General features: G+C 37.2%; 1 protein-coding gene across 1 annotated transcript in view; it reads left to right on the top strand.

Annotated features, from left to right (window-relative positions):
• The window catches only part of LOC136247675 (uncharacterized), a 48,818-nt gene that overhangs the window by 6,837 nt on the left and 19,749 nt on the right, over nt 1-22,232 (top strand). Inside the window, exons 4-11 of the mRNA XM_066039504.1 lie at nt 534-938; nt 1,211-1,261; nt 3,526-3,924; nt 9,703-9,832; nt 12,643-12,786; nt 12,834-12,959; nt 16,423-16,536; nt 16,585-16,716. Coding sequence (XP_065895576.1) covers nt 534-938; nt 1,211-1,261; nt 3,526-3,924; nt 9,703-9,832; nt 12,643-12,786; nt 12,834-12,959; nt 16,423-16,536; nt 16,585-16,716 — 1,501 coding nt within the window. The remainder of the gene's footprint in view (nt 1-533; nt 939-1,210; nt 1,262-3,525; nt 3,925-9,702; nt 9,833-12,642; nt 12,787-12,833; nt 12,960-16,422; nt 16,537-16,584; nt 16,717-22,232) is intronic.

The raw sequence follows: 22,232 nt of genomic DNA, 5'->3' as shown, positions 1-22,232 counted from the left end.
ATATTACAACTTTTTTTCTATTCTGGTCAACAAAATAAATGCTTCGGTTGTTCAAAAAATATTTTCTGTGATTGGTGCTGCTTTTACTCTCTGTTGGATTACAAAGGTCAAAACAATGGAATCAAAATTTTGTGTCAGATTACAGAGGTTGTTTTGTATACAAAAGTGTTGATAAATGACGTTTTCGTCAGATTAGAGAGGATTCTGGATTACGCAGATGTCGTATTGGAGAGGTTCAACTGTACCTTGGTATTTTCAAGAAACAAAACTTTTACGAATTTATTGAGTAATGGTAGATTTGCGAAAATATATAGCAGTAAAATGTTTGAGGTGCATATACGTAACTATAGCAAAACAATGTAAAAATATTTTCTAGGCTTTGGGGAATTAAAAAAAACACACACACAACAATTGTTTGTTACACAGTTTCATGAAAGTTTGGTCCCTGGAATTTCCAGCTGTATGTTATGTTTTATTAGGGTAAGTGTATATATTATTACAATATTTGAATAGAGTTTTGTTCTATTTTACAGTCTAACATGCCCCACTTGCGAAAATCTCTTCCTCAACAAAAGCAATCGATTAAGAATCAAGATGAAGTCATTAAGAAACAAGGAATTACTGCTGCGCCAAGCAATGAGGCTTCTACCAACAGTGCAATCCAAGGTGGTACAATGGCAACTTCAATGATGCCATCATCATCATTAGCAGTAGCATCTACAGACAAACTTGGTAATGCTACATCATCCAAGGAGCAAAATGTGCAGCTAAATTCAGATTTAAAGAAGCAGCATCAAGTATCAACAAAACAAGCATATGTAAAAGCTGTTCCTAAGTTAGTGAGTACTGTAACAAAAGGGAAGTCCAATCCTAACAGTTGCAGTAACGATAGTGAAGAAGAGGACATGGGACCACATAACACCAGTAGTGGTTTGCAGGTATTTCAATTGCTTTGTGTAATTATACAGTACATATATATGCGTCAAAATAAAGTTTATGTTGTATCGTAATTTCAGTTGCTGTAGTTTACCTTAAATGTGTTGTAGTATGTTATTATAGTACAAAAGTATTTATAATATTATAGTACAACTCAAGCTGCAGTATAGCTATGTGTGCAGTAAATAGGGCTTTCATATAAGTCTGAAATTTTGACAGTATTATTATATACGAGTTGCATATTTACATACATATATGTATATTGTTTCCATAGGGACTCTTCAGTGGATGGCTTACCAAGAAAGAAAGCTCAGCATCTTCAAAGGTACCATTAGTTTTATCTATAATTTCATAGTCTACATATACGTGCACAAAATGTATAGTTATATACTGTACCTACAAACAGCGAGGTGCAATTAGAAATGTACACAATTAACGGCATGTGTGCAATTAAATATTGGACAGTTACATCGGTATTTTCCTTGACATTTCCGCTCTTACCTGTGTCAATGTCAGAGACTATCAAATACTACAGTATAAGCCAGCGTTGAAACCGGGTCGGGTCATCCGGGTCACATTTTCTCCGGGTCATCCGAGTCTGACCCGGTTTACAATTTATCCGGGTCTGACCCGGATTGGATCACGTGAGAAACGAAATTGTTCGTTTGACGACGTGGAACTTATAAACGCTATCGCGTAGCTTTTTCGTGAGCCACGCCCACTTATCGCATTACCAACATATGCTCAGCCACGCCTATTTGTTAGTAAGTGCAGTATGTAGCACGAAACTGAGGGTATCTATGGTGAGGGGTAGCTATTGTCAGTAGGTGAAGACCTTTTTTTTTTTTTTTTTTTGGTCTTCAACCTACAGCTAGGCTGAAGTTGCAATATTTACTCAACACGAATCGAACGCTCAAAATGTAGACTCGTTTGCTCACCCGAGACTAGCTGAAACACGTCTCGGCTTTAATTAATCCGGGTCACATCCGGGTCTGACCCAGATTGCTATCCGGGTCATCCGGGTCAGCAGTAGTGACCCGGTTTCAACGTTGGTATAAGCTACTTACTACACTGTAAAAATGCTTCCAGCAAAAGCCTTTTCTCCAACATGTATGTTTCTATGTTTAAATAAATTGACATACGTGACCGGATCTGCGAAAACCCGACACAATCACACAAGCCTAAATTTACAGTATAAAGCATTGAATACATTGGGTGAAATACTTGTGTATTATTGAAAAATTTCGTAAATTTTTTGAGCGCTTTCTTAGTGAAGGAAGGGACTAACAGTAAAACCCTGGATATCATCTTATTCGCCTGCTCAAGAGGAGTTGGAAAATCATTGTTTCGTTGGAGTAGACACAAGGATACGGAAGTTATGAACGTTTGTTTACGTCATGTCGAAGCGATTGTAAGCGATCGATTTTTCTTCACAAATTTTGCCTTTGTATGCAGTGAAGAAGGGTGAGTAAAGGAAAAACTTACCCAGCAATTGATTCCCCTATTCATGACGAACATGATGGTGAACATTGTAGCTTCGTACCTCACTTCGTTAGTAAGTTACAACCATTTTTGTAGGCGCCTGTAATTTATTTTCCCTATATACTTGCTGTACAAATCGAATTTTCTGTTGTTGCTACTTTGTAGGGCTGTAACTCCTAAAGTTATTGGCATATGAAGCTGAAACTTTGCCAGAGGGTACACTTGGCTAAGTAGATTATAAATATTTAACAAACAGGAATTTGAAAAATGCACAATTGTGTCGGGTTTTTGCAGATCTGGTCACATAAAATTATTTTGTTTGTGACTTGTATAAATTTCTCTGAATAGCTATATCAGTTTGTAATTCTATGCTTTTTTAGTGTTCACAATCACAATCATCGTTCGAAATTATTATGTATACTCTACACTAGGGACCCACCAATTTTGCTGGCATAATAATTAAGCATAATAGGTACCTGAAAGCATTGAGCATAATGCTAACATTACTATAAATTCTTGCTTATCAAAATGCATATCAGATAGCAGATTGATATACTCTAATAGAACAGTCAGTAACTCTAATAAATAATCAGATAGCTGACTGTTCTATTAGAGTATATCGATCTTTTCTGTTACATACACTTTTGACAAGCAAGGATTTACAGTGTGTGCTTCAACCACTTACTGTTTTCCCATAAAGTGCAAAGTAACACTAAAGCATCACAAATTACAACACTGTACAGCTATAATTCCTATTATGGCTACATCAACTGTATTTTGACATGTACTGTGCATAGTGTGGGACAGAATCCATGAGGGTTGGGGTCGATCATTTTGTGTTCTCACTGGGCCAATGGAGCATCATATTGTTGTATCAATACCCAGTTTAAAACCATGATAGGCTAACTATAAAACAGTTAAAGACATACTTCTGTGTATAATACATATGTTGTTTAAAATGGTTCATAGCAATGTAAATAGAGAATTGCAAAATAATCCAAATAGGCTTTAGGTGCAGTTAATTGAGATTTTAATGTTTTTAAGGAGATCCTTGTACGTATGTTTTACTATATACATTGATGAGTTTGTTCTGCTGCATTTTTATAGCCTAGAGCAAAAAGACCTCTTTTTCGGAAGAAACTATTAAATGATAATCAAGATGAAGCCATCAACAAACAAGGGACTACTGCTATACCAAGCACTAAAACTTCTACCACCAACAGTACTATCAAAGGTGAATCATTGGCAACTTCAATGATGCCAACATTATCATTAGCAGTAGCATCTACAGACAAACTTGGTAATGCTACATCATCCAAGACACAGTCAAGTTCAATTTTTGAAAGGACGCATCAAATATCAGCTGCAAGTAAAAATGCAGTCGTACGTGTAAAAATAGTTCCTAAGTCACTGAGCACTATAGAGAGAGAGAAGTCCAATCCTAAGCAAGGGGGGTCCAAGAAGAGTGAAGATGATGACAAAGAACAAACTAGTATTAGTGATCAGGTATCATGTTTTGTACTCATATGTACACAGTGCTGCCGCTGCCATATGATACATGTATACGTATATTTAATAGTTTTACCACGGCTGCAAGGGATTGCTGATATATACACCCAAAGCCTGAGGGCTGCAGGTATATAATATCAGCAAATACCAAGCAGCCGTGGCATAAGTGATATATACCACTTGGGGCACACTCACCTAATAGGTGAAAGAACTAATGAGAACCCATCCCATTTGCTTTATACAGTAGCATCTGAAGATCAATTGTGGTTTTAATTAGGGCTAAAACGAATAAACCGAATATTCAATTTGTATTCGATTCAAATTCGTTTGAAGCAATTATTGTAATTCGAAAGGTGGCGGACACTAGTAATGAGGAATCCTTGTCAGTCTCTACAACTTCAACAACATCAGACACTGGACTAGAGATGTACCAATAATCGGATTGGTTGCCGATACACCTTCCATATTCAGAAATAATAGGAACAAATGCTCTATGAGTCGATTAGTTTGCATGGCCAGCTATGAAAAACCTTTTTGCTCACTACAAACAAGCGGAAAGCCTCTCTATACTATTCTATAAAACGCCGTTATGAGAAGCCATATGACTGTGCGTATAAGTACTGCTATTAGTGTTAAAGTATTCTTACCCAGAACTGTAGCTGTTAGCTACACTTTAAGAATAAAAAACTGCACTACAGAAAAACTAAAGTGATCACCTGTGTATAACAGCCATCTTGGTAACTAATCAAAACACAGAGTAATCTGGACAAGGGAGCATGTATTAAAATATTTGTGGTGCCTAATTGTCTGGGTTGTGTAATAGAGGCCACGCCACCATAGGTAGTTGTACAATATAGCTAAGTTACATCATTTCTGTTTTTTTCATTGCTACAAATCATTAGAATATACATCATGCAGTAGCTACACCTGTAGTTCTATTGATTTACACTTTACAGAATATACAATAATTTAATTGTTATATAATCAGTATCAGCTCTTTTAGGACAGTTTAATCAGATATCGATACAACTGATTGGTACACCTCTAGTGGCTACATCATCAGACACTTCTACTTCATTTCAAAAGCTGCCTACTGAGGTTTTAAGATATCAAATTTTAATGATGTTTTACAATTGAATATAAATAATAAGAAATAACACATACTCACTGTATTTCAGTATTATACTATATATAGAATATTCTATTATTCGTTCTTGACTAAAAATATTCATTCTCTTTCATTTAGAATATTCATTTTAACCCTAGTTTTAATAGCATGGGCTAATAGCCATCAGAACATAATCCATAAGTTAAAACGTCATTAATACATTACTATACTTCAACATGCAGTGTTAGAAAACTTGTGATTGTGGGATGGAATTTAAATTGTTATCATTTTTGTACTAAGTTAAGCCAACCAACTTTGCTATTGGGACAGTAAGTAAGTTATTTTATTAAGTTAAGTACTTAGAACTGTAAGTAACCTATTTCAACTTAGCAGTAGTAGCTTTGCTGTTCCGTGGTCTGTTCAAAGGCTGATACGCGATGGGTAGAAATATGCATCCACGATCGCCCAAACAATTATTTTGTGCCTTCATTATCCTTTAGTAACAACCAACTAGTCTATATTAACAATATACTCAGCTTAGCAACCACTACAAAAATGAGTCCCACAATATGAAGCTCTATGTCGCTCAATATAATGAGTCAAAGCGAATCGATTCTTTGAACTGGCTAGGTATCAAAGTATTTGGGATGACTCCAAACCAAAGTCTAGCTTCTATGTTTGCAGCTATACTAGACATTTAACCATTCTTCATGGGCTGTCAATAGTACAGCCATAGGGTTAATGTAGATGATCTCCATTGTTGCATTGCTTCTTATACTATGATCCCTACTCAAGTGTAATTGTCCTTGCACTAGCTTTTGTATTGTTGAAATGACTGGTGAACATTACTGCATCAAAGAAAAGAATGTTGTTAGCCATAAGTACCAATTAATTGAATGACTTTAGACACGCACCGCAATGAATTACTAAAAAGTAATGTGGCCATTTTTTGGGCATCGGCTATGTTTCACCCATTGTGCAGTGTTACGAATGAAGAACAGTACCATGAGTGCCTCCAGTCACTACGGAAATTGCGCCTCAATTATCAATTACTAAAAGGTGAATTTCACATTCTGCTTCATTTCAGGTCCATTATGCAGTGTTACAATCGAGGACCAGTACAGGAAGCACGTCTGTTAATAGACCAATTACCGTGGTAATCATGGATGATTCTCATATGGAAGCTATTATGCGTAATACGGAATTCAGCCAGGGTTTTTGATAAGTATTCTGACTCTGAGCCAAACTGGCCCAATCCAGGAATGTACTAGTATACCATTGGACCAGTCACTTCAAGTGTGAAGTGTATTTACCACAAAACTGAATTAATGATGAGAAAAATGGAGCAAAAGCCATGAGTTGTGTGGGTCATTTTGGGTTACCATTGGGCCAATGGAGCACCATTTTGTCTTATCAAATACCCTGAATTCAGCTTGTACATGATAGTGGAGAAAGAAATGGGACACAAAGGAGGACAAAGGTAAGTCTACTGTAACTGCCGCAGTGATGAAAAAGCATGTGCGAGGCCAAAGAAACAGTGAAAAACTCTAGCCTGTGTGCTTGACTGGAGGCATCAGTTAGTTAGTTAGTTAGTTAGTTAGTTAGTTAGTTAGTTAGTTAGCTATTTAGTAGCAAAGTCAGTTAAATGGAAATTTCATAGAAGCTTGTTGAAAATGCTTGGGATTCCCCCCAATTATTTTTGGACTTCTAACTAATACTGCCAATGTGGTGTGAAGAATAATGAAGGCTGTTTTTGGATGATATTTTGGGCAGGAAAAAGACCAGACCTTTATGGCCCCTACTTTAAAGCATTTGTGTGGGCTACGACTAGAAATAGATTATATAAACACTTACTGATCGCCTGATCACCGAAAATCACAGCAATTTGAGTACTAAAGAAAACTGCTCCAAGCCAGACAACCAGGAATACAATATACCACTTAGGGGTGCTAGCGCCTTATATGCTGTTCTTTTATTGATACTGGCTGCTTGCACAGGCATCAAATTCGCTGTGAAGATTCTTTGTGGAAACTTAGCACATGGATTTGTCTTTGCACTTCTTCCTTCTTGAGTTATACAACAAAGAGCGAGTGCACACTAGCAAACTTTGACTTCCAGGCTTGGACTTCCAGGCCTTGTAACTTTGTGCAGGATCACAACAATTATAATTCCAAAATTTATCACTGATGGCCCACCAAACGTTTGGTAGAGATCCGACTATCGTGTATTCCAGAATATCACCTTTTACAATGCAGTGTAGAACTTGTGCACGTCGAACAGTTATTACAACAAATTCCAATAACCCACAAATGCAAATTTCATCAAATAACAAGTTATAAATAAAGTTCTGAGCTTGAGAAAAGCTCTAGTTCCTTTCCTTTACACACTGGAACACCTTCCTGTTGCTTGTGGAGTCATCAAGCCTGCTCTTTGATAAGTAATGTCTTGTAACACACAGTCAGTGTCTTGTAATGGATGATAAATCCAGCTGGAACATCGTCACTACCAGTGTACAATCATAAATAAAACTTACAGCATATACTATCACTCCAGAAAACACAGGAAGAATATGTGTTGGCTACAAACCAGCTTGCGTTCGCATGTGTCTTCAAAACTAACACTTACATTCAGGGTAATTCCCTCTATTGTCACTCTTGGGAACCCAGATGATCATATTTTATTGATGGTTTCAAATGAAACAGGCTGTTTCTTGGACAATTTCTTTGGTGCAAAACACAGCCGCCTAACACCAATACTTTGAGTATGCATAATATTGCCAATTATGATGTAACAGCTGCATGCGGTTATGTGGGTTGGCCCTTGAATGGCTTTATAAACCCATTAGCACCCTTAAAGCACTGCCTATGCTTGTGTGTACAGAAAATACAGCACTCGGGGGGGGAGGGGGGCTCAAGGCAAATACAACACTTGGCTTTGCCTTGTACTGTATTAGCCTCTTGACACACACCAGTAGGAATAAACTGGGATGGACCCGGGGACCCATGAAGATCCAATATTTTTTGGAATTCTATACGCTTCATAATATTCTATACTTAAGTATGATAACTGTGCTGTATGTGTCATACAGTATACAGTTATGCGGATAATAAGGTAAATATAAAGAAGTCAATATGTGGACGATTGTGCAAATACACTTGGAAAATATGTAGAAAATTTATGTTATGAAAACAAACCAACTCAGACAGCAAGATTGATCATGTGCCGAGAATTTTAAATCGCTAAAATGTAGCCTAACTGATCTTACTAGTTTGTTTTATAAAATAGATTACATACATAAACACTTACTAATGGTCTGATATCTAGACAATATTTAAGTCATGTGGGTTTTAATACCACCTATTTTTTTTCTAATTCGGTCATGCTGTCTGGGCAGTATGTATGTTTCATTCCATATTTAGAGGGTAAGCACTGCAAATTTGTGACTGGGCTGGTGAAAATAGGGCATGTGGGCATAAAGTATGCCATCACGTAACATGTCACATCTCAGTACTGGGATGAAATATTTTCATTCTGTAACTTGTATTGTAACAACACCTAAATGTTTAACAAGTGCTAAAAATTTCATGGCCACAGAGTCATGGGGGGGGGGGGGGGGGTTTAGAAAACCCGGACCGGACCAGGTCAACTTCTTCAAGTAAGCCAATTCACACAATAGCTGTAACATACAATTCACGCAATAGCTAGCTATAACATACACTCTTCACCTTGTAGCCACTCTGCCAAGAACATAATTAGCTAGCTAGTTACGATGGCTCAGACTGCAACAGCGATTGCGCACGAAACTTCATCCACGATAAAACAACCTAACTAAGCTATTAAAATACTTTCTACTACATTTCACTACACAATCGCTACAAAGCTACAAGCCCTTTCTGTTGTAGTCAACTGTTACACACACTAGTGACTGCCCGAATATATTAGAATCGTGATATACATAGTGAAAGGAACTAAGATAACAGCAAACCTTCGAATTTATGTAAAGGAATGGCCATGGATGACTGGCTAAACTAAGAAAGGTAAGCTAGTGCCCATGCAGGGTAGCTTTGTAGAGATTTCTGGAGTAGTAAGGTTTTGTTCTATTTAAAGCTTACCTTGACATGTAGCAAATATTCCATTACTCATTCATCACTACCGAAATAAATTCAGAGGTTTGCTGTTATCTTAGTTCCTTTCACTTTGTATATCACGATTCTAATAAATTCGGGCGGTCATTAGTGTGTGTAACAGTTGACTACAACAGAACGAGCTTGTAGCTTTGTAGCGATTGTGTATTGAAATGTAGTAGAAAGTATTTTAATAGCTTAGTTAGGTTGTTTTATCGTGGATGAAGTTTCGTGCGCGATTGCTGTTGCAGTCTGAGCCATCGTAGCTAGCTAATTATGTTCTTGGCAGAGTGGCTACAAGGTGAAGAGTGTATGTTATAGCTAGCTATTGCGTGAATTGTATGTTACAGCTATTGTGTGAATTGGCTTACTTGAAGAAGTTGACCTAGTCCGGTCCGGGTTTTCTAAACCCCCGAGTCATGGAATACAAAGTTTGAAAAAGTAGGCAATTCTTATGTGCCCACATGCCCTATTTTTGCAGGCCTGGTCATATAATAGTTGATTTTGTTGCATTTGCATGACTTTTATTTATTTTTTATTTAGAAAGAGGCTGTAGCACAAGCTGGCATAGTGGCAGCAGCACCTATGGCTCACTGTGGTAGCAATGCCATTGACAAAGTGACACAGAGGGACCAGCAATTGATTATAAGGATATGTTTGAAAAGCTTACAAGGCAAGTATTACAAGCTGAGATACAAGTGGGGGAGGGAGAGTGATCAAGAAGGTTTCTTGTTCCAACCAATTTTTTTCAGGAAAGCAATTGTACTGTAACCAACATGAATACCTCATTGATTCAGTGATCTCAGCTACAGTTATAAGCATCACTGAACTTTTGTTCTGATTGCTGTAGCTATGCACAGTAGCAAATACGTGAACTGTTCAATACTCACAATTAAATATATTTGAGATACCTTCTACTTATATGTAACCTGAAAAGTGCATGCCCCCTTTCCCCTTCCCCTAAGGAAGAAAAAAAAGCAGGTTATATAGTCAAAGGTAGTAGACAAGCAATGGCTTTCAACTAGGTTAATACCAAATAATGATAAGAATACATGATGCTAATGCCAACCAATAATAAGGGTGATCATGACCACTTTACCAGAAGCCATGGAATGTTAATTGGATAATAAATTAGCTATTGCGTAATCACTGGAGTACTATGGTGGATGGATTGCCTTCTTGAAAAATGCTATTATTTGGCCTATGTTTTGCCACAAGTCTGAAACTAGTTTCATTAATACAGTTATGGTCTGGGGATAACTGACAAGGTCAATCAGAGTCTTGCTCATTACTTGTATGGGTGCTCTCAGTGAGTCAGTGGTAATAATTTGGGGATGGTATATTTAGCAGAATGGTAGAAACGGTGGAAACAGTGGAATTGGCGGAAACTGCAGAATCATCATTTATAGAGTATGGACAGCCTTAGAACACCCACTACCAGTTAGCTACTCACTGTAACAAATACAGCTACATAGAACTCACCACAGTTGAAGCTCATGGTCTTTGTGACACTCTAAGAGTGTAGTTATATCTCAACCCTCACACTCCGTATTTTGAAGCACATGTTACTAGAAGTGCCTTCAAGGTTGGGCACTTATAATTGAGAATCTGTAAATGCCACCCTGAAAAAAATAGAGTATATATGGCCACTCGAGACTAAGCCTGACCAATTGTTCTGCAATTCAAAACGTGGTAATCAGTCACATAAGATAAATATTAGTATTAATTGTAGCAGGAAAAGAAGAAAGCCTGATCTTTACATTAAAAATAGAAATAAAACTACTGTCTAAGAATTGATTACCACAGGTGATAGTAAGTTGCAAGAAGACAGAAACTCGGTGCTACAAAGACCATGAGCTTCAACTGTGGTGAGTTCTATGTAGTTGTATTTATATATGTTACAGTGAGTAGCTAACTGGTAGTGGATGTTTTAAGGCTGTCCATAATCTGTAAATGATGTTTCTGCCATTCCGCTAAATATACCATCTCAATAATTTGTAGCATGGTAATAAACACTCCTTTATCAACCTGTTAAAGCGTTCTGAGGCATTGTAAATGCTGTTTTACATTAGTAAGGGAAACCATTAAGCACACAACAGCAGTATAGTCATAATGCTTGCTGCACTGTGATCATTTTGATATGAAAATTCTTCATGCCTTTAAATAAAGTAGTCTTAACAATATTGCAGCAGTTTCTTGGTTGCCACCTTTACACCCAGGATACCCTCTTTTGCAGCTTGGCTATTTTGGTCATTTGTCTCATTTCTTTTTGCTATTGCATGCTCCAATGAGGCTTTCATTTACTTGTCTTATTCAAATGAGGAAAAGCAAAGCTTATTATTTAGTTTGGTACTCTATTGGAATAGAATATTTGCATTCCATATCTAGCCAATTGAATGTTGAATAAGGCATCTAATTTGTATAGCCTATCATGATGGCATATACAAAGTTATCAATCATCAAGTATGAAAAAGCAGGCAAATTTTATGTACCCATATGCAGGCCCAATCACATATTGCATTTAATTAATAGTCATGGCATTTTTTTAAAGGTGACATTTATATTCTAGCTTTAAGGGCACAGTGCAGCCACTATTCAAATGTGGTTTAAGATGCAGTAGTTATCTAAGGAAATACAATGCATCAATTCTAAGTTGAAACGAGGTTGAGTCATACAGGCATACTGACCAATGTAACAAGAAACACTTACAGGTGGCCACATATAGAATTTAAAAATAAATCATCAAAGCTCGAAAGTTAGTCTGCCTCACTGCCTGACCTCAGTCGCAAGCCTAGAGGCCAAACAAAGCAGTGCATGGCCACAATTTTACACCACAATAACAAACTCACCAGTGGGATGTGCCTTTTGGGTTTCCGACAAGTGTGTGCCCTCTATGTTTTGTCTTTTATTTTCAATCAAACTCTATCTTCACAATAAGTCACAAGATCACACCCATTACTGTGATGATCTATCGATCGAGACCACAATGACCACATCCTTTTAGGGCAAGCTGTATTTATAAGGAAATAGTGACCACACCTTTGTAGACTAGAGATACTCTAGTACAGCAATCACCCTAATAGAACAGTCACACATTTATAATTAACTGTATGCTTTAAAAAAAAACTAAACAAACTAGTACATTAAAATTATATATTTTAAAATGAAATTAGGGATTGATCCAAGTGATAAAAAGTTGTGAAACAAGAGGTGAATGATGGTAGCTATTACAGCATAGCTTGGTGGGAAATCCCTACTTTGGCATTGAAGACAAAATAATTGTGCCACCGTAAGGATATCCCACCAAGCCATGCTGTAATAGCTACCATCATTCATCTCTTGTTTCCCTATTTCATTTTTTTTAAAGTTTATAATTTTTAATATACTAGTTTGTTCTTACAATATTACTTACTTGTATTGTAACGTTAACCAATGGAAAGTATGTATTTGTTACTGTGTACTTGTACATAATGTCTTCCACAGACACAAGACATGCTCCTTTACTACCTAACAAAGATAATTGTTTAAGTTCCCCTTTTAAAAGAGTAGTTGATGACACCGATACTGGTGCTGACACTTCTGGTACTGACACTTCTGGTACTGACACTTCTGGTACTGACACTTCTGGTACAGTTACTGTTAATTGGCAAGCAAAACAAATGCTACTTTTGTAGGGAAAGAATTAGATAATGGAGGTACTGATGAATCATCTTGTAAGCCTGGAAAATCAGACGTTGCTATAAAAGGGCAGTGTAGTCAGGTATCATCCAAAACTTCAATGGTATCATTTTATAAATCTGGTAAGTTTTTCTTATTGCACATGCCCAATTGTAAGTACTGTACAGCTCTCTACTGCTGTGAATGTACTAGGATGATAATGTTGTTATGCTTATAATTATGTAACAAGTATAATGAAAAATTAGGAATTTTAAGTTCAATTGGAGATCACAGAAAAAAGTAGGGAAACAAGGGAGGATTGCCTACACCTGCAGATAATACTAGTGGACATTTAATCCCTAATTCAGTCTATGCCTATGACTGACTTAGGGATTAAATGTCCACTAGTATTATCTGCAGGTGTAGGCGACCTTCCTTGTTTCCCTACTTTTTTCTATGATCTCTAATTGAACTTAAAATTCCTAATTTTTCATTGTACGTGTTTGTTTACTTTTTTATAACACAGTTTTGACTAATGAAACCCATGCTTACCACATCAAAATAAAGAATGGTACCAGGCATGCCAAGAAATAATTTTGTGTCTGAATGTGCACCCCAACAATCGATTACTTAAAAATGCAGTGCCAATATGCTTTGTCTTCAGCTATGTTCTGCCCATTACACAGCAATACGAATTAAGAACAGTGCAAGAAGTGTCTCTGCAATCACAATAAGTGTAATATCCACCAGCTACCACCACAGCCATAGGGAACACTCATGCTACCACAAATTAATACCTTTTGCTGTCAACAAAAAGAACTGGAACACAAAGGAGGACAAAGGTAAGTCTGTGATGCGTGTATTGTACGTACTGCAGTTGGCGAAAAGTCATGTCTCAGGATGAAGGTGCGTCAAACAGTGCAGAAATCAAGCCCACAGCCTTATCCATTGTCGAGTTGTACTTGGCTGAAGGTTGGCATTGTCATGGAGCTAAAAACACACTGAATACTTAAAACTGGCATTTCTCAATACTTTTATACTGGCAATAAGACCAGTTTTCCCAGACCAAGTTACATACATACAACTACCAATTAGAGCCATGAAACACGTCCAGAAGCAGTGCTGGCCACTTAGAACAGCAATAACAGCAAGATTACAGCTTTACATTATTTGTGGATCATGTAATCTTGCATATCAAAGTTGTGTGTGACTGGGTATGGGAAAACTGATCTTATCGCTCATGACAGCTGGTTCAATTTTTCACCATGAACACAAAGCTATATGAGCAAACTATCAAATTTCACTGTCAAAATCTGCCAGTCTTAAGTGGTCTGCTTTTGCTAGCTGCTTTTCCCAAGCACAGTAGCAAGCCATACAAGCAGTCTGGGACCTAAAACAACAGATGTCATCTTGTGGACATATCTACGCTACTGTAAAAACTTGTATGGAATGCCATCTTACATCTTCCAATCTTTATGTGATGGAGAAGCTATCCTACAGTTCACACCCATGTTTAGGAGAGCAGTATAGAATTCTTATAAAATTGTCAGTTGAAGAGAGGGAGTTTTTAATGAGCTTGTTTTGCTGTAGGCACTATTCAGATATCTCAACCAGGGATTATCAGTATTAGCTGAATTGATGTCAAAGAGTTAAGATATCATGTCCATAACCTCAATTTATGCATCAGTTAGTTAGCTAGCTAGCTAGTTAGTTAGTTAGGTAGTTAGTTAGTTAGTTAGTAAGTTAGTTAGTTAGTTAGTTAGTTAGTTAGTTAGTTAGTAAGTTAGTTAGTTAGTTAGTTAGTTAGTTAGTAAGTTAGTTAGTTAGTTAGTTAGTTAGTTAGTTAGTAAGTTAGTTAGTTAGTTAGTTAGTTAGTTAGTTAGTAAGTTAGTTAGTTAGTTAGTTAGTTAGGTAGTAAGTTAGTTAGTTAGTTAGTTAGTTAGTTAGTAAGTTAGTTAGTTAGTTAGTTAGTTAGTTAGTTAGTTAGTTAGTAAGTTAGTTAGTAAGTTAGTTAGTTAGTTAGTTAGTTAGTAAGTTAGTTAGTTAGTTAGTTAGTAAGTTAGTTAGTTAGTTAGTTAGTTAGTTAGTTAGTTAGTAAGTTAGTTAGTTAGTTAGTTAGTAAGTTAGTTAGCTAGTAGAGTTGCAATGATACAGTGTGTAGACATGTCAATATATTACCTTGTATCACAATATTGTGCAATACAAAGTGGAGTCTAAGCAATAGTCTATGTTGTTTTTTAATATTTTTTTGTATTTTTAAGAGCCACAATATGCCAATATATCACTTTAGTTTTGAGCTACACTGCAACTTTTTGGGCTCCAATTATGCCATTTGTGCCCTGTTTATGATACCCCTAATATGCTCTTAGAAATTATTTTGTATCTTGAATACTCCTGGAAATGTTCTATTAGGATCTTTCAAGATGTGGTGACTGTTCTATTAGAATATTTCAATGCTTTTGCTACTCTTCCCTTCATAAGTAGCTTAAAAGTGCTTTATCAGATTATCCCAATCTGCGTCACACAAAATAGGCAGAGTTTCAGCTTCTCTGATAGCCAATGTACAAAAATTGTGCCTATTATGCAAGCACTATGCTCAACACTTTTGCCTACCAATTGTGCCCCAAATAAAATTATGCTGGAATAACCAGCGGTCATCTCCACCATAAATTCATTCCGCACATTTTATTATAAACCAACCAGGGGTGGATGAGACAACTTCATTGGGGGGGGGGGGGATGTAGGGATGACATACCTTAGCATACAAAGCACATTCATGCCAATTCAAGGGAGGACTGGGGGCTTGCTGAAAATTAGGCCTTCTGTGGTTGAATTTGAGAGCGAGACTATTGTATTAGGGTGACTGCTCTATTAGGATATCTCGATCTTAGGCGTTTATATTAGTGTCCAGTAGACCTATACAGGGGTCTGGGGGCATGCCACCCTTCCTCCAGAAATAGACTCTAAAATTTAATCAGAATAATTTTAGCAGTCAGTATTAATATTAAATTTATTGAATGTTGTATTGGGGTGACTGCTCTATTAGAGTATATCGGTCTTGATGCATAGAGAATCCAGGTAACTCACTGGAATTGCTAGTAGCTAAACATTTGTATAGTTAGCTATTTGGTGTAATACAATCAGCAGAACTGTACAATGACAACTATAGATAATTTAAGAGGGGCTACAGCCCCCTTCTCCACCACTCCTGGTACCAACTATGTATGTGTGAATGAAAATTACAGTTTCTTTCATCCTGTCAATATACCCACAGTGTGGCGTATCAGCTTTGGCACACACCATACCATGTTTCCTCATATATTTATGTACTTTAATGCTCCTTCTTCAAACTCATAGCCAAACTATAACTTTCAAAGGGTTACCATGTTTCCTCATATATGTATGTACTTTAATGCTCCTTCAAACTCATAGCCAAACTATAACTTTCAAAGGGTATTTCCCATTCCTATGTCTTTACCTTTGTGTTATGTTGGTCAGATTGCATTGGTTGTGTGGGCTTATTTACTTGCATTTTTGGAACTTTAATCAACAGGGAAATATGTGTTACTATACATGTACTAGTGTGTACCCCTGTATCTTCCACAGACACAAGACATGCTCCTTTACTAGATAACAAAGATAATCATTTAAGTTCCCCTTTTAAAAGAGCAGTTGATGACACCAATACTGGTACTGATACTTCTGGTACTGACACTTCTGGTACAGTTACTGTTAACTGGTATAGTAAAGCAAATGCTGCTTTTGTAGGGAAAGAATTAAATGATGGAGGCACTAATGAATCATCACTGAAACCTCATAAACCACACTTACATGGTGTTTTAAGAAGTCAACGTTGTCAGGAATCTTCCAAAACTTCAGTGGCGTCATTTTTTCAATCTGGTACGTTTGTGCTTAGAACTGCAAGTAACAGTATTATGTCGAATTGGATAGCATTGTGTTTTAATTTATAGCTATGTTATGCTCATACTGTTTGCAAATAACTATTGTGTGCATTCCGTTAGGGATAGCATTGTAAAGCACATTGCGCAAAAATATAAATAGTGTCTGGCTTTTCAATTCTCATGCTGACTTAATCATCAAGTAATCCAGAAGTACAAACGTCATCTAAGTTTCAACACTGAAAAGGAATTTGTTCTGCAGGTGAAAAGCCATTACTATACTGTCATCATAAGCATCCCATGCCAAAAAAAAAGTTCGTATCACACAGCCTATCTCTTTGTCCAGTAGTAAACAGTAATACATGCACATAGCATGGTATAGTAATTGTTACTCTGATAGTGCTGGTGCTACCTTGACTTTGGCTCCTGTATATCTGGTCACACATATACATGACCCACTGAGTGAAAACTTGATTAGTTTACATAATTTCAAGATAAATCATATTGAAATATATGCATGCTACCGTGTGTCGTTTTGTACACCATGAGTATATTAACAGGAAGAAAGAAAACGCAAGTTTCACACCTATGTAGCTCTGTGATCTCTAATCCGATTGGAACCAAATTTGCTACAGAAGTGCCAGCCAGTTTGAGGAGTCTACATGCCAAATTTGAAGAAAATCACTCCAGCTATTTCCGAGATACGAGTGAACAAAGTTTCATTTTAATCTTTTCGTTTTTGTTTTTTTCATTTCGCACACTTCGCAAAATCCGCCATAAAACACGAATGCGTGCTCGGATCAGGCTGAAATGTGGCACACTTAAAGGGCTCATTAAGGCAGATCTCCGTACCAACTTTGGTAGGAATCTAATCGACATTCACAGAGGTATGACCGATTATTTGCGTAAATAAGGTCGAAGGTCTGTCATGCCTACAGGGTAAACCCCTTGGAGGAATGAGTTGAAAATTGATATGTAGATGGAGTAGCCATTGTAGGAGTGCCTTTTTGTAGTTTGAAAAGAATTGAGATAAAGACCATGGAGATATGACACAAAACCCAACCTGTGTCAAAATTACGCGATCGCTTTTTATGAATAAAAAAACTATTAGTTTTTCACGTCTACCAGGCAAACCGCTTAGAGCAATGAGCTGAAAATCAGTATGTAGCTGGAATAATCATCATAGAAAGTCCTTGCAGTAGTACAGAAGAATCGGATTACAAACCACTGAGTTATGATTCAAAACGCAACTACGTGTAGCAAATGCGAGATCAAGATACTCTAATTAGCAACCTTGGACCAATTTTAATTATTGCATATTTTGAATTTTTTACATTACAGGTGTGTAAAGAAAGTATTGAGGATACCAGATCTGAAAACAGATTTTCAATATCTTATTCCATTGTCTTTTTATGGCTAGTAATGTCTGTCAGTGTAAGGCTTTTTTTGTACACAGTTTTTCCATAGGGAAAATGGCACCGCTACTTGCACTAAATTTTCTACAACTCATAACTTCAGTAAACGTGAGACCAAATTTAGACCCAATAATGTAGACATGTATAGAAACAAATTGCACACTTAACTAGCCACACCTACTTTTCGTTTCACAGGAATTCATCAAATTCATAACTAGAACACACTAAATTCACATACACTATATACAAAAATAAAGATAAAAAGCTTAATCCACAAATTCCAAGTCACCTTGTTAAATGTCCATAAACAAATGTAATGACAGAACTTGGTCTTCATTGTCATATTGGACATTATATACCAGTCATCTGTACCAGGGACAACATCTAGAATCATTCCAGAGTACCATTGCTCTTCTCCATCAACCATCCATCTGTGTTTAATTCTTTGGCCGATTAGTCCTTCTTGGTCTTCACTAGAAGGTGGCAAAAAAAGTTTGTGCAGGTTGCTGCAAACTTCTTCTACAGACAGTTTTTTTTCTCTTTGAGAGGTGGAATATACTTTTATCTGTAGGGCATTGCTCCAAAACTTTCTGTCTGAAATCCAGTTGAACTTTCAAAGCATGCAACTTGCTAGTTTTCGATTTTAGTTTTGCAAGACCATCCACTACATGCTGTTCATTCTGCCATAACCCAAACTTCATGACTGCCTTGGTAAGGTTTTCTTTCTCTCGCACCTTCTTTTTTCGCAAACAAAGCAAAGAAGCCTGTTTTTCTTGTAGAAGTTTAGCACGGTCTTCAATCAGCTTCTTTCTCCGAACTTGATACTGTTGCTTTAACCCGGATGAACTACTTCTTGCTTTGTGTAGCAACTCTCAGCACTCAGCAGGAGATTTATCATTCAACCAACTAGCAGTTTTGTTGTTGCAGAACAAAACTTCTAGTGATAAAATGGATGCATTTGGTTTTTCCCTGAGGAAGCAATCCAGCTGTGAAAAATCCCTCTCACTGATAGTGTTGGTCTTCAGAACAGACTTTGTTTCTGCAACCAAAGATACATTTGTAGCATCATATTTCCCATTAGATAGATGCTCACCAACAGGACGAGTCAATAAAGATGAAAATGCACCAAACAGTACAGTAAGAATCTCTACAATATTATCATACTCACTTGGTGCAAATAAGCATTCAAAGATTGCATCATCAGTTGGAGAGAAATCTTCAAAGACAATGGCATTACCAGAAACCACAGTAGAAGCACCAATAGCCCACTCATCTAAGCAAGACAGTAAAGTCCGAAATCATCCATTAATATCAAGTATAGTTATATCTTTGTCTTCTAGTACCCTCCAAAGGGGTCCAGTGATCACTTTATTGATTACCCCCAATGCCTTGCACCCAGCTAAATGCTCAGGAACTGCCAAGTCTGCAGAAACAGCCTTGATTAGCTGATTTGGAGTTTGCCACACATTCTTAAAAAAAGTCATTGACTAATGGAGCAATAAAGAAAAGAGCATCAGCATCATAGAAGACAATGTTGAAGCGATTTCCTCGAAATGTTGCTAATGGATTATGAGGCACACCATATTGCTTCAAATAAGCTGTGAAGTGTTGGTATACACCGCTTTTCTCGCAGCCATGTCTGCTAAGAGTCTTACAAGCCACCAGGTTCTGTTTTGCAAGCTAAAACATGTCTTGATGGGACTTCATCAAAGTAAGCATTTTCCCATTCAAGCAAAATGGATAACACAGAGTCAGCCATGCCAACTGTTAGGTGCATTCCACAAAAAAAAAAGTTCAAAGATGACAAATTCAGCTGTTCTTCCTCAGAGAGAGCATCCCATCCAGCTACAGCTGATGGCAAGATCTACTGCCTGTAGCCTTCTAGCAAACCATTGGACTTCTTTTCAACTATATGCCGATCAGTCATTCTATTCTTAATATTTGTCAATATTTTATCACCTATTCCATCACCTGCAACAGCTTCAATATCTGCGAGGATCATTTGTAGTGATTTGAGCATCAGATCAGCAGATCCAGTAAGCATTTCACATAAGCCCAAAGAATATGAGCTGTCTGGTAATGAAACTTGAAACGTGCCATAGTGTTGCCCAAATTTCGAATTTCCATCATTGTGAAGCGTCAAATCCTTTGTTCTAGTTAACTGTTCTGCAAGCTGTTGGCATGCGAGTCCCTTCATTTCAGATGTCATCTCATTCAAAGTACTTGGCTTTGGTAGGTTTTCAACATTCATACCGGCAATATGTTGCGGTACAGATCTAATCACTTTCTCAACATTCTGTGTGCTCACATTTAAACTCATTAGCTCCATACAGCACTGTCAGACACAGTCAAGATACAACTGTGTATGTTTTTTTTCGTCTTCAATGTTTGTGATTCAAATTCTGTCAAACGTTCTGCAAGTTGATCTCTTTCATTTCTAGCAATTTCTATCTCACACGTCAAATCTTCTATTCTTTTTCCAGCAACTCCATGGGTGCATCAAAGCAATTTTCCAATTTCAATAGCTGAGAATCCTTTTCTATAATAACATTTTCCTCCTTCTTATTCAATCAACTAAGAGCAACCCGATTCTTTTTGCTTGCTCTTTGAGCTGTAGCTAAGCGACTGTGAAGTCCGTGGTTTTCTTTAGACAATGCAGAAACTTCAGATTTAAGTTCTTTGATTTTTTCATCCTTGCGTTTTAACTTCTTGTTGACATTTCTTACACAAAGCTTTGGCTTCGCACTTACTACAACCTTTTGCTGCACTTCTGCACTAACATTACTTGGTTGGAAAACTGACCTATAAAACAATCAATATTGAGGCTACTTCATGAGACAACGTGTTACCTAGACGAACTCTACACTACATCATATTTAGCTCACCAAAGTCAATGTAAAAGAGTGTGTTTCACCTCAAAATGTGTCCAGAATTGCACTCAGCACCTTCACTTTGCCCAGGGAAGTCTCAAACGACTCTGAAACTATCAGCAAATCCACCCGTACTCAAACAAGGTCGTTGCCATAATTGCAATACAAATATCTGTACAAACTTTTTTCTACAGAAAGTATGCGGACCTAAAAATGTTCCATGCTGTTGCTCCAGAAATGCTTGATTCCGGTACACCAAACTTCAACACTATAATGCATCGTTATTATAGATTGTTTGCTGAATGAGCAAGAGAATAAGGCTTCCCTGCTTTAAAGATAAGAAGAAAACATTGCAGGTAGTGGAAATTTTGGCCAGTCTGAGGTCGCTACTCTAATAGAACAGTCACCGTAATAAAACATTCAGTTGCGTTTATAACTTACTCCATTATAGAATTATATTACATTGCAAGTTATTCTGTGGGGAATTCAGCTACAAACAGGTAATCTAATAGACAATTTGGCCACAGGCAAGTCACCCTGTAGAGAGTTCATCTTGAAACAAATCATCCTGTAGAGAGATCAGCTAGAAGAAGTCACCCTGTAGAGAGTTCATCTTGAAACAAATCATCCTGTAGAGAGATCAGCTAGAAGAAGTCACCTTGTAGAGAGTTCAGCTACAAAGAAACCATCGTGTAGAGAGTTCAGCAACAAACCACCCTGTAGAGAGTTCAGCTACGAACAGATCACCCTGTAGAGAGTTCAGCTACAAACAGATCACCCTGTAGAGAGATCAGCTAGAAGAAGTTACCTTGTAGAGATAGTTCAGGTACAAAGAAACCACCATGTAGAGAATTCAGCTGCAAACAAATCACCCCGTAGAGAGTTCAGCTAGAAACAAGTCATCCTGTAGAGAGTTTAGTTACAAAGAAACCACCATGTAGAGAGTTCAGCTGCAAACAAATCACCCTGTAGAGGGATCAGCTAGAAGAAGTCACCTTGTAGAGAGTTCAGCTACAAAGAAACAATCATGTAGAGAGTTCAGCTGCAAAAAAAAAAAAAATTGATCACCCTGTAGAGAGTTCAGCTACGAAAATATCACCCTGTAGAGAGCTCAGCTACAAGAAGTCACCTTGTAGAGAGAATCCTGTAGAGAGTTCATCTACAAGCAAATCGCCCTGTATAGAGTTCAGCTACATTTCAAGTTACCCAGTAGAGAGATCAGCTGTAAACAA

This window comes from Dysidea avara, chromosome 2, assembly GCF_963678975.1.
Source record: "Dysidea avara chromosome 2, odDysAvar1.4, whole genome shotgun sequence".
In the NCBI taxonomy this organism is placed as follows: Eukaryota; Metazoa; Porifera; class Demospongiae; order Dictyoceratida; family Dysideidae; genus Dysidea; species Dysidea avara.
Note: the sequence above shows the minus strand (reverse complement) of the source record. Positions and strands in the feature narration are given on the sequence as shown.